The sequence below is a fragment of the Odocoileus virginianus genome, unplaced genomic scaffold (assembly GCF_023699985.2).
Source record: "Odocoileus virginianus isolate 20LAN1187 ecotype Illinois unplaced genomic scaffold, Ovbor_1.2 Unplaced_Scaffold_13, whole genome shotgun sequence".
Lineage (NCBI taxonomy): Eukaryota > Metazoa > Chordata > Mammalia > Artiodactyla > Cervidae > Odocoileus > Odocoileus virginianus.
In genome coordinates, this window is record NW_027224275.1 from 1,196,423 (window position 1) to 1,210,101 (window position 13,679).

Sequence of the window (13,679 nt, forward strand, 5' to 3'; positions counted from 1 at the left end):
TCTTTACCACTGAGTCACCAGGGAAGCCCCATCTCGTCACTAATCCCACACAGTGATGTATGAGGTAAAGAAGAGTTTCAGTTGTCCCACCCACAGCTAATTTTCAATATAGCTAAGCTCAGTTGAAACCTGTTTTTTGTGAAAGAGCAGAAATACCTTGTGAATTTTCCGCTTTGTTTTTCCCCACAGGACTGTCCTCTCTTTGCAAAAAATCATGTAGTCCTTTGAGGAGAGTATTGGTTCTATTCCTACTCTGGCCTTCAGGCGGATCTCCATATCTAATTGATAAAAGACAAAAAAGGTTATTCATAAGGGTACATGCATGCTAAGTCGCTTCAGTTGTGTCTGACTCTGCAGCCCTATGGACTGTAGCCTGTCAGGCTCCTCTGTCCATGGGATTCTCCAGGCAAGAATACTGAAGTGGGTTGCCATGCCCTCCTCCAGGGGATCTTCCCCACCCAGGGATCGAACCCATGTCTCTTACGTCTCCTGCATTGGCAGGCAGGTTCTTTACCACTAGCACCACCTGGGAAGCCCATAATAAGGGTAGGACTGAGAATTCAAATGATAGAACAATGGATGGGGAGAAATAAGGAGAGAGAAAGGGAGATATTATTGTCAACATCTGGGCAAAAATCTGGTCCTTTGATAACTCATATAACACAACTGTCAACATTAAAATAAGAATATGAAAGCCAATCTCGTGTCCCTCAGACTCTGAGGCTGTTGAGGGTAGGTTGGGACCATATTTGTCTCCATGTTTCCAATAGCAAAGTCCACACAGTGGACTTATGAATTGCACAGTGGCTTATGAATTATATCAAATAAGTCCAAATGAATTTGAATATAATGGTGGCTCTTTGTTCTACCATATATTACCTGCTTTTTCAGAGTACTTCTGATTAAAGAAAACTGTTTCTAAATCAACTCTAATTACTGAAGAGACTTTCTTGAAGCCAATGCTCCCTCTCACAGAGAAAGTTGAGCAACGAAATGCTAATTTAGATTTCAATTTTTAACTTTAGAAAAACACAGACCATTCTGAAAAATTCTGACAAAAACTTTTTGACCAGTAGGATGAAATTCTCAAACTGGAAAAATGACATTATTAACCTTCTCAAATGTATATGAATTTCAATTCTAGGCAAGCCAAGGCCCCCAAGCAGACTTTTCAACTGATCAGGGAGTATAAAGCGTTTATTCAGTGTCAGCTCTGAGCAACCACTGTGCAAGGCAGGGAGGGCACAGTTTGATGAGGGAGGCTGTCAGGACATAGAGGGTGAGCATGCATGCTCAGTCACTCAGTTGTGTCTAACTCTTTGCAACTCCATGGACTGTAGCCTGCCAGGCTCCTCTGTCCATGGGATTCTCCAGGCAAGAATGCTGGAGTGGGTTGCCATTTCCTCCTCCAGGGGATCTTCCCAACCCAGGGATTGAACCTGAGTCTCTTATGTCTCCTGCATTGGCAGGCGGGTTCTTTACCACCAGCACCACCTGGGAAGCCCACAGGAAGCCTACAAAGTGTTATAATACAATTAGGGTGAGGGATATGAAGTACCCATCAGAGAGTCAAATTTCTCTGAGTTAGTCAAGTTTCCCAGAGGAAGTAGAATTTTGCAAGATATAAAATAGGAAGGGAGGACAGGGGAGAAGTGTTTGAGGAAAATATCAGTCAATTAGGAATTCATACCGCATCCGTTTTCTTCCGTCACCTTCATCCATTTTTCAGTGATATAATAAAGAATCCTGAAATCAAAGTGGAGCCACATTTTACTAAGAAATCAGTCTATGATGAATCACATAAAGCAATAAGATTAATCAAAATTCTCAATTTCCCTTGAGGAATGCCTACTTCTTTTAAAGAGAATCTCATTAAGCATCTGTAGATGGTAAAGACTTGCTTTATTGTGTGATCCCCAATGAATGTTTGTCACAATAATACTACAAATGAATGTATTTGGAAAATGTTGCAAAAACACTATGAAGTTACACAACTTAATCCCAAAGTCAGGTACTTGTTGGTTTACTTCTGTACCCTTAGATTCCTTTAACTTCCACTGATTTCATGAAACAAAGACAGTGAAAGAAAGACAGATGTGGATTGAAAACTTCATACCTAGCCACTATATCATGCCACAATAGACAAAAGCCTGCACTTATCATTGATATCACAGAAATCTTCAGCATAGAAGAATGACCTTGACAACACCAGAAGTCTCTGCTTTGAATTGTGTAATTAGACTCACACATCACCTCAAGGTTGAAACCTCAATATAGAAGTCAATGACATTCAAATACATATGAATTAAATAAGAGGGAACTGTTAAAATATAGCAAACATCTTCTAAATGCTCTCAAGAAAATAAGAGAAAGCTCGGGTGTCAAACCCTGGGCAGATACTGAGAACAAGCTGGTTAGTTCACCAACCTGTGCTGCTGGGGAGATGATTAAGCATAACTTACATCCCTCACATCTAGCAGAGTGCTGGGAAAAGACTGAAAAAATGAACAGAGCTTTCAGATGGGATATCATCAGGCAATCTAAAATATAGGTAACTAGATTCCTAGAAGGGAGAGGAAAAGTAATATTTGGATAATGGCTAATTGTTCCCATACTGGATGAAAAACATAAATTCATATATTCTTGAAGCTCAATGAATCCAAGAACTAAACACCATGAAAAGCTTACCAAGGCTTGAAAAGCAATTGCAAAGCAAAAGCAATTGCAAATTGCAAAGCAATTGCAAAGAGAAAATCTTAAAAGCAAACAGAAATAAAAGATACATTTAATACAGAGTGGGGAAGAATGTCCTCTGTCTGACTTCTCATCAGAATAACCCAAGCCAAGAGAAAATGAAACATCTTTAAAGTTCTGGGCAAACAAATCAACCTAGAATTCTATATCTATTAAAACTGAACCCTTCAAAGAAACTGAAGGTAAAATAAAGACACCTCCAGATGAACAAAACATGGAAGAAGTCAAGGCCAGCATACTAGCACTATCAGAAATGTTAAAGGAAGGACTTCAAATGGAAGGAAAAGGATGCCAGATGCAAAGTTATATCTACATAATGAAATGAAAAGAACTGGAAATAATATGTACATGAGTAAATATAATATTTGCATCTTCAATTTCTTTAGAAGATAACTGAAATAAAAGCAAGGAACTGTAAGGTTTATAATACATATTGATATCAAATCTATTACAATAATAATACAAAAGACAGAAGAGTGGAAAGCAAAAACCTACTGTTATGAGGTTCTTACATTATACATGAAGTGGCACAATGTTAATTCACATCAGACAGTAATAAATTAAAGATGTATACTATAAACTGCCTAGAGCAACAAATAAAACACACATGAGACATAGATTACAAATAAAAAGAGATAAAATGGAATATTAATTAGTCATTTCATCCAGAAGCAGAAAAGGAAGGCAAAGAAAACAAAAATCAAATGGGACAAACAGAAAACATATAGAAAGACTTAAACATCACTGTATTAATAATTATGTTAACTGTCAGTGGACTAAAGGCACAAATACAAAGCCTAGGAGTGTCAAAACTGGGGACAAAAGTAAGACCAAACTGTCTTGTCTACAGGATACTCACTTGAATTATAAAGTCACAGCTTCACTTGAATTATAAAGTCACAGCCTATAAGTAAAATAACAGAATATATATACTATGTAACCCTAATCATGTAAAGCTTAAGTGGCTAATTAATATTAAAGATTCTAGGTAAGGAATAGCCTTAGAGTAAAAGAAGGACATTTCATTATGATAAAGGAGTCAATCAAGAAGGTAAAACAATCCTAAACAGGTATACTCCTAATTACAAAGTTTGAAAGTGAAGTAAGAACTAAAAGGAGGAATAAACAAACCTACAATTACATCTGATGAGTTTAAACACTCCTCTATCAGTAATTAATGGACCAAATAAAGAGAAAAGAAGTAAGGATACTGGAGACTTACTAGCCTGCCAACAGACTTGGCCTCATTTGATGACAGGCTGCGCTAAGCAACAGTAGAACACAAGCGTAACATTCCAACTGTCATGATGATTCAAAATGTACTGGTCCATGAGACCAGTCTCAGTGAATTTAAATCATTAAAGGCATACAGACCATGTTCTCTGATGAAAACAGAATTAAATTAGAAATCAATAATAAACAGATAAATCCCTGGAAAACCCCCAAACATTTGGAAATTAAATAACATCCCTGTAAATCATTTCTGAATTAAAGAATAAACCTTTGGAAAAGGCTTAAACACAAAAAAAATCAGACAGTATTTCTAACTGGATTATAATTAATATTAATGTTAAATTCCAAAATATTCAATAACCTAATTGTAATTTATTAAAATTGCATTATATGTATTTATGGTGTTATATAGTCCCATCAAAAAAAAGCCAAATCTCAATAATTATTCAAATCACTTTTTTGTGTCCTTAAATAACACATGATTCTTTGTATATACAGTAAAAGAAATTATACAGTGTTAGGGGCTAATTTAACAAAATGTGCAAAACTATTACACAGAAAACAATGTCTTTATTGATTAATATAAAAATATCTAAATAGGGACTTCCTTGGTGGTCCAGTGGCTAAGACTCTGTGCTCCCAATGCAGGGGGCCTAGGTTCCATCCCTGGTCAGGGAACTAGATCCCACATGCTGTAACTAAGACCCAGCACAGCCAAATAAATAAATATTTTTTTAAAAAAATCTAAATAAATAGAAAGAACATCATATCCCTGGACAGGAATTTTCATAGTTTTATCAGATCTCCCCAACTAATCTACAAATTAACTTTGATCAAAACTCAGTATATTTTTGTTTGGGTTTGGCTTTCTATATAACTTTTATAATTACAGAATTCCCATCAAGATCAACAAGGCAGAAATATCTACAATAATTTTGAAGAATAAAAATGTACAAAGATGTGTTCTACTAGACATCAAGACTTCTTTGAGGTTAATAGATAAGGGTACAAAGCATAGGACAGAAGAGACCCATTAGGAACAGTTCCATACATAAATAGAAATTTGATTTGTGACAAAAAATCATTATAATTTTGAAATTTCTACTAAATCCCTTAGGATTATACAGTGAAAATGAGAAATAGATACAAAGGATTAGTCTGACACAGTACCTGAAGAACTATGGACAGAAGTTCGTGACATTGTACAGGAGACAGGGATCAAGACCATGCATAAGAAAAAGAAATGCAAAAGGCAAAATGGTTGTCTGAGGAGGCCTTAAAATAGCTGAGAAAAGAAGAGAAGTGAAAGGCAAAGGAGAAAAGGAAAGATACACCCATTTGAATGCAGAGTTCAGGAGAGATAAGAAAGCCTTCCTCAGCAATCAATGCAAAGAAATAGAGGAAAACAATAGAATGGGAAAGACTAGAGATCTCTTCAAGAAAATTAGAGATATCAAGGGAACATTTCAGGCAAAGATGGGTTTGATAAAGGACAGAAATGGTATGGACCTAACAGAAGCAGAAGATATTAAGAAGAGGTGGCAAGAATACACAGAACTGTACAAAAAAGATCTTCATGACCCAGATAATCACAATGGTGTGATCACTCACCTAGAGCCAGACATTCTGGAATGCAAAGTCAAGTGGGCCTTAGGAAACATCACTACGAACAAAGCTAGTGGAGGTGATGGAATTCCAGCTGAGCTATTTCAAATCCTGAAAGATGATGCTGTGAAAGTGCTGCACTCAATATGCCAGCAAATTTGGAAAACTCAGCAGTGGCCACAGGACTGGAAAGGGTCAGTTTTCATTACAATCCCAAAGAAAGGCAATGCCAAAGAATTCTCAACTACCACACAATTGCACTCATCTCACACGCTAGTAAAGTAATGCTCAAAATTCTCCAAGCCAGGCTTCAGCAATACATGAACCATGAACTTCCAGATGTTCAAGCTGGATTTAGAAAAGGTGGAGGAACCAGAGATCAAACTGCCAACATCCATTGGATCATCAAAAAAGCAAGAGAGTTCCAGAAAAACATTTACTTCTGCTTTATTGACTATGCCAAAGCCTTTGACTGTGTGGATCACCACAAACTGTGGAAAATTCTTCAAGAGATGGGAATACCAGACCACCTGACTTGAGAAATCTGTATGCAGGTCAGGAAGCAACAGTTAGAACTGGACATGAACAATGGACTGGTTCCAAACTGGGAAAAGAGTATGTCAAGGCTGTATATTGTCACCCTGCTTATTTAACTTATTATATGCAGAGTACATCATGAGAAACGCTGGGCTGGATGAAGCACAAGCTAAAATCAAGATTGCAGGGAGAAATATCAATAACCTCAGATGTGCAGATGACATCACCCTTATTATGGCAGAAAGCGAAGAAGAACTAAAGAGTCTCTTGATGAAAGTGAAAGAGGAGAGTGAAAAAGTTGGCTTCAAACTCAGTATTCAGAAAACTAAGATCATGGCATCTGGCCCCATCACTTCATGGCAAATAGATGGGAAAACAATGAAAATGGTGACAGATTTTATTGTGGGGTGGCTCCAAAATCAACTGAAGATGGTGACTGCAGCCATGAAATTAAAAGACACCTGCTCCTTGGAATAAAAGTTATGACCAACCTAGATAGCATATTAAAAAGCAGAGACATTACTTTGCCAATAAAGGTCCATCTAGTCAAAGTGATGGTTTTTCCAGTAGTCATGTATATGGATGTGACAGTTGAACTATAAAGAAAGCTGAGTGCTGAAGAGTTGATGCTTTTGAACTGTGGTGTTGGAGAAGACTCTTGAGAGTCCCTTGGACTGCAAGGAGATCCAACCAGTCCATCCTAAAGGAGATCAGTCCTGAATATTCATTGGAAGGAGTGATGCTGAAGCTGAAACTCCAGTACTTTGGCCACCTGATGCAAAGAACTAACTCATTTGAAAAGACCCTGATGCTGGCAAAGATTGGGGGCAGGAGGAGAAGGGTACAACAGAGGATGAGACAGTTGGATGGCATCACCGACTTAATGGACATGAGTTTGAGTAAACTCCGGGAGTTGGTGATGGGACTGATCTCCTTTAGGATGGACTGGTTGGATCTCCTTGCAGTCCAAGGGACTCTCAAGAGTCTTCTCCAACACCACAGTTCAAAAGCATCAATTTTTCAGTGCTCAGCTTTCTTCACAGTTCAACTCTCACATCCATACATGACCACTGGAAAAACCATAGCCTTGACCAGACGGACTTTTGTTGGCAAAGTAATGTCTTTGCTTTTTAATATGCTATCTAGGTTGATCATAACTTTCCTTCCAAGGAGTAAGCATCTTTTAATTTCATTGGCTGCAGTCACCATCCGCAGTGATTTTGGAGCCCCCAAAAATAAAGTCTGACACTGTTTCTACTGTCTCCCCATCTATTTCCCATGAGGTGATGGGACCAGATGCCATGATCTTAGTTTTCTGAATGTTAAGCTTTAAGCCAACTTTTTCACTCTCCTCTTTCACTTTCATCAAGAGGCTTTTCAGTTCCTCTTCACTCTCTTCCATAAGGCTGGTGTCATCTGCATATCTGAGGTTATTGATATTTCTCCCGGCAATCTTGATTCCAGCTTGTGCTTCATCCAGCCCAGCGTTTCTCATGATGTACTCTGCATATAAGTTAAATAAGCAGGGTGACAGTACACAGCCTTGACGTACTCCTTTTCCTATTTGGAACCAGTCTGTTTTTCCATGCCCAGTTCTAACTGTTGCCTCCTGACCTGCATACAGGTTTGTCAAGAGGCAGGTCAGGTGGTCTGGTATTCCCTTCTCTTTCAGAATTTTCCACAGTTTATTGTGATCCACACAGTCGAAGGCTTTGGCATAGTCAATAAAGCAGAAATAGATGTTTTTCTGGAACTCTTGCTTTTTCGATGATCCAGCGGATATTGACAATTTGATCTCTGGTTCCTCTGTCTTTTCTAAAACCAGCTTGAATATCTGGAAGTTCACATATTGCTGAAGCCTGGCTTGGAGAATTTTGAGCATTACTTTACTAGTGTGTGAGATGAGTGCAATTGTGTGGTAGTTTGAGCATTCTTTGGGATTACCTTTCTTAGGGATTGGAATGAAAACTGACCTTTTCCAGTCCTTTGGCCACTGCTGAGTTTTCCAAATTTGCTGGCATATTGAGTGCAGCACTTTCACAGCATCATTTTTCAGGATTTGAAATAGCTCAACTGGAATTCCATCACATCCACTAGCTTTGTTTGTAGTGATGCTTTCTAAGGCCCACTTGACTTCACATTCCAGGATGTCTGGCTCTAGGTCAGTGATCACACCATTGTGATTATCTGGGTCATGAAGATCTTTTTTGTACAATTCTTCTGTGTATTCTTGCCACCTCTTCTTAATATCTTCTGCTTCTGTTAGGTCCATACCATTTCTGTCCTTTATCAAACCCATCTTTGCCTGAAATATTCCCTTGATATCTCTAATTTTCTTGAAGAGATCTCTAGTCTTTCCCATTCTATTGTTTTCCTCTATTTCTTTGCATCAATTGCTGAGGAAGGCTTTGTTATCTCTCCTGGCTATTCTTTGGAACTCTGCATTCAAATGGGAATACCTTTCCTTTTCTCCTTTGCTTTTTGCTTCTCTTCTTTTCACAGCTATTTGTAAGGCCTCCTCAGACAACCATTTTGCTTTTTTGCATTTCTTTTCCATGGGGATGGTCTTGATCCCTGTCCTCTGTGTCATGAACCTCCATCCATAGTTCATCAGGCTCTCTGTCTATCAGATCTAGTCCCTTAAATCTATTTCCCTATTTAAATACATGAGTCTAAAAAAATAAAATAAATAAATAAAAATACTTCAGTAACAGAAGAGTTGGGTGACTTGCTGGCAGTCCAGTGGTTAAGGCTCTGCCAAAATAAATAAATACATACATACAACAGTCATGTTTTATATGTCTTTGTTATTTCCAACAGCACCCAGCTCCACACAAAGAAGATACTCAAAACACACCATTAAATTTTCCTGCCAGTGCTCTCTTCGGCAGCACATATACTAAATTGGAAAGATACAGAGAAGATTAGCATGGCTCCTGTGCAAGGATGACATGCAAATTCGTGAAGTGTTCCATATTTGTGAATGGATAAAGAAGTAGTGGTACATATACACAATGGAATATTACTCAGCCATATAAAGGAACACATTTGAGTCAGTTCTGATGAGGTGGATGAACCTAGAACCTATTATACAGAGTGAAATGAGTCAGAAAGAGAAAGATGAATATCATATTCTGATTCATATATACAGAATCTAAAAAAATGGTACTGAAGAATTTATTTACAGGGCAGCAATGGAGAAACAGACACAGAGAACAGACTTATGGACACGGGGAGAGGGCAGGAGAGGGTGAAATGTATGGAAAGAGTAACATGGAAACTTACATTACCATATGCAAAATAGATAGCCAATGGGAATTTGCTGTATGGCTCAGGAAAATCAAACAGGGACTCTGTATCAACCTAGAGGGGTGGGATAGGGAAGGAGATGGGAAGGAATTTCAAAAGGGAGGGATGTATGTATACCTATGGCTGATTCATTTTGAGGTTTGACAGAAAACAACAAAATTCTGTAAAGCAATTATCCTTCAATAAAAAAATAAATTAAAAAAAAATTTCCTGCCAGAATCTCCAAATGTATTCTCAGATTATATAAATATAAGGGGCAGTAATTTATACTGTCTCCACTATTGATTAGGCAAGTTAAACTAAGTTTCAATTTCCTTGCCTGGAAAAGGGGGATAATAATAGTACCCACCATTTCATAGCCTTGTTGTAAAGATTGAATGAGCATGTAACTTGTTACATGTTACATGAACATGTCTCTTTGGCATAGTGGTAAATCCTGAATGCTAAAGAAATGTTAATTATTATTATTTTTAAAAACCCACACCACTTAATATCCAATGACTTCCTTTAATCACTGGACAAGGTCGTTCCAGGCACCTGTTAATTACTGATCTGTTCCACTCAGTAATTCATTCTAAAACAAAGACTTAGAAACTGACACAGGGAAAAGAATACACAGAGAGTGAAAAAAAAGAAGGCCAAAAGTAGCCAGCAAAGTATTTTCCTATGCAATGTAATAATTATTTTCTTTCAGAGTAGCAGAGTTGTGTGTTGAGTGGCTTTTTCCAAAATCAATGGGAAATCACCTAAAAAAAAAAATCATCAAATTTTGTGAAAGTTGCTCAGCCATGTCTGACTCTTTGCGACCCCATGGATTGTAGCCCGGCAGGCTCCTCTGTCCATGGGATTCTCCAGGCAAGAATACTGGAGTGGGTTGCCATTCCCTTCTCCAGGGGATCTTCCTGACCCAGGGATTGAACTTGAGTCTCCTGCATTGGCAGGCAGATTCTTTACCATCTGAACCACCAAGGAAGCAAAGATCAAAAAAGTCAAGTGAGTCATGCTTGCAAAGATTTCCTCTTTTGGGGAGGCAAAGCCACTTCCAATTTTATGGTGTGTGTACACAGATACACACACATTTTGTTTTAGTTCACAAGAGAATACAGTGAGTATATAGATTATGATTACTCTCTGTGGTTGAGAATCACTGATGCAGATACTTTCTAGTGCAATGATTAGGATGGCATAGGTTATCCATGTTCAGTTGGGATAAGATTCACAGTCAAAGGAATCTTCACTCAGTTTCGCAGTCTCATAACTGCCAAAAGCAAATAAGTCAACACAGTCACAGTTCAGGCTCCAGGGAAGCACCAGTCTCTGGATGTCAGTTTAGGCTTCTGCTGATCCAAGCTAGGCTTCTGCTGCTAATGCTCTTGCAGCACATTGCAGGGGCCATGTCTGGGGCCCACGTGACACACATAACCTGTGCACAAACAGTTTAGGACTAAACGACACTAAAGTCTTAATCTTGAATGAGAAAGTGAACATATCCTGAGAACTACTGGACAACTCAGCTAGGCCCACTGTGTTCAGTCTCCCATCATCCCTGGACATCTTTAAAGAGTCTCGGCGTTTTAACACTCTGCAATCGGGGAAGCAGAGAAAATGGGCTGATGAGCAACAGAGCAGTGAGAGCAGGACTTTTTCTGGATGCACATCTAAGGGAGGAGAAAACCTGTGCATAAAGACTACAACACTAAGGAATTTACTTATACATCTCAGGGTTGATGACCTTTCAAATAAACTCTCCACCAATTCAGATAGACTCAAGGACTCAGCCACCTCGGCCTGTTCTGCCTGAGGAGTTACACAGTTGAATTTTAATAAAGTTCCATGTGGAATGTCTACACTGGTTGCATTCTTCAATTTGAAATAGGGTAATATTTGCCTGGGACTAGGAGTTCAAACTCCTTTTATCCATCCTCCCAAGACTGTGTTTCTTATTTCATGGAAAGTCTCAGCATTTGTGACACTCTCCAATGACTTTTTCATATGGTTTTTAACCAATGCAGAGGCCACTGGAAAGTATGTTTGTGAAGAATCTATATTATGAAAAAAAATTATTATTATTATTAAACTAGCTGGAAAAGGTAATGAGGTTGTATAATATATATCAGTCCAATGTATGATATACAGATGAACAAAGAAAATATTGTGCAGAAAACAGGACTAGGGGGCAAGAAACATTCAGAGGTATCTTTAGATGATGAAACTTTGGGAGGTTAAATTTTTTTTTCTTGCATGTTTAAAGTTTGCTCTAATTAGTATGTGTGGCATTCAAAATTAAGAAACACCTCTCAAAAATAATACAAGAGAAAGCTTCCCTGGTAGTTCAGTGGCAAAGAATCTGCCTGCCAATGAAGGAGACACAGGTTCAACCCCTGGTCCAAGAAGACCCCACATGCCATGGAGCAACTGAGCCGGTGCACTGAAGCTATTGAATCTGTGCTTTAGCACCCGTGCTCTGCAACAAGAGAGGCTGCTGCAATGAGAAGCCTGAGCACTGCAACTAGAGAGTAACCCCCACTCTGTGCAACTAAAGAAAAACCCATGTGGCAACGAAGACCCAGTGCAGCCAATAAATAAATAAAACTAAAAAAAGTAATATGAGAGCCAGTGTTAAACAGTGTGTTAAGCAGTGTTTAACAGTGTTAAACAGTTAACATTTGTCAGCCCACAGCTGAGTGGCATTAAATACATTCACACTGCTATGCAACCATTAGCACTCTTCATTTCCAGAAGTTTTTCATCATCCCAAACTAAAACCCTGTCCCTATTAACCACTAGCCTGCTTTCTGTCTCTTATCACACTTTGTTTATAGGCATTTATTGTGGTCTTACTCTGTATCTGGCACTCGGGTAGGCACTTTGATATCTTCGCAACAGCCCTGTGAAATGGTGCTAGTATTATTCTTATTTTACAGATGAGGACACAGAGGCTCAAAACGGTCAAGTAACTTGCCCAAGATAACATGCTAGGAAGCAGTAAGGACCATTTGATGTAACCATGACCTTTCACCTTGGTGCCCTTACTCAGGCTCTGTTTTCTGCCTGTGATGTTCTTTCCACCCACTGGTTGAAGGTGTCTGTGCCCATTATGCAACAATCTTTGGTACTGCCTTCTGTGAAGCCTCTAGTCCCGCAGCAGTGCTTATTCCCTGGCCTTGAATCAGTGGATTTATGTAGATATCAGCCATAAATCTGTGTGTTTCTAAGGAATAGTGCGGACAGGGATTAAATGAATTGCAAAATTTCAGAGGGGTATATAGACAATCCACAGACGCAATTGAAGTAAGACCAGGATTAGGAATTTAATGGATTGCAGATCTCTTTCAGCGCCAGTTTTTACTGTACCGTACAGAAACTTGAACTATTCAGTCAGAATGGTGAAGGATGGAAGAACCTTTTGCCTTTTAGTATTCCTCACTGCCTCAAGGTAAGAGACCTGGAGAGAACATTCCCCTAAAGCGCAAAACCAGTAAGAGATACACTTGGAGACTTTTAGATTTCTCTGCTGAGTTTGCCTTTTTTTTTTTTTTTTTTTTGGTTAGCCAGTCCGTCTTTTAGAAACAGGATTAACTGGGTGAGAATTGTTCACCAGCATTTTGGCAGACAGGACTTGGTGTTTTTTCCATTCATTTTTTGATTCACCAAACATTTATTCAGCATGCATTTTCTGCCCGAACAGTGTGGGATGCTGGGAATACAACAATGGACCCAGTTGACCTGACACTGTCCTCAGAAGGTGACACAAGATATGCTGAGAACAGACCTCAGCTTCGCTCTCAGAAGGAGTGGACCTTTGACCTGTTGCTGTGTGTGCACCTGTGCCATGGGGCTCACCGTCTCCATTGCCTGGCTTGCCCACTACCTCACCCAGGCAAGCACTCAGGCTGATGCAGGGAGAGCCTGTGGAGGAACTCATGTTCAAGAAAAGAAAAGCCACTCTTTAGCGACACCCCAAAGGAATCAGGAAGCCTGATTCTGTTTCTGGGTCTCTTTTGCAGCGTGGCTTTGCCACTTGCCCTTCCGGGCTTACTTGGCATGGTATGTGGTACACATACTGCATAATCCACTGTAGGTTAATTTCCATTCTTGACTTTAACTATTGGAAAATTATGTTCCCTTCAGATGGATGAACAAGTGATGACATATAATCTTGTGAGTTATAATTTTTGAAGAAAGTTTTGATTGAAAATAAATTGGAAAATCCCACTGACTGGGCTGATATATTTATGCCA

At 38.9% G+C, this 13,679-nt stretch overlaps 1 protein-coding gene and 1 non-coding gene across 2 annotated transcripts in view; one reads left to right on the plus strand and one right to left on the minus strand.

Annotated features, from left to right (window-relative positions):
• PASD1 (PAS domain containing repressor 1) overlaps positions 1–3,658 on the minus strand; it is a 68,953-nt gene extending 65,295 nt beyond the window's left edge. The window contains exons 1-3 of the mRNA XM_070462768.1: positions 3,614–3,658; positions 1,691–1,746; positions 157–278 (exon numbers count right to left, since the gene is read on the minus strand). Of these exons, the coding sequence (XP_070318869.1) occupies positions 157–278; positions 1,691–1,722 (154 nt within the window). The 5' untranslated portion in view covers positions 1,723–1,746; positions 3,614–3,658. The remainder of the gene's footprint in view (positions 1–156; positions 279–1,690; positions 1,747–3,613) is intronic.
• A 5,346-nt stretch (positions 3,659–9,004) lies between these two features.
• Positions 9,005–9,110, plus strand: LOC139033514 (U6 spliceosomal RNA). Its single transcript, XR_011486069.1, has one exon. It is a non-coding gene; the product is annotated as a U6 spliceosomal RNA (small nuclear RNA).
• The last annotated feature ends 4,569 nt before the right edge of the window (positions 9,111–13,679 follow it).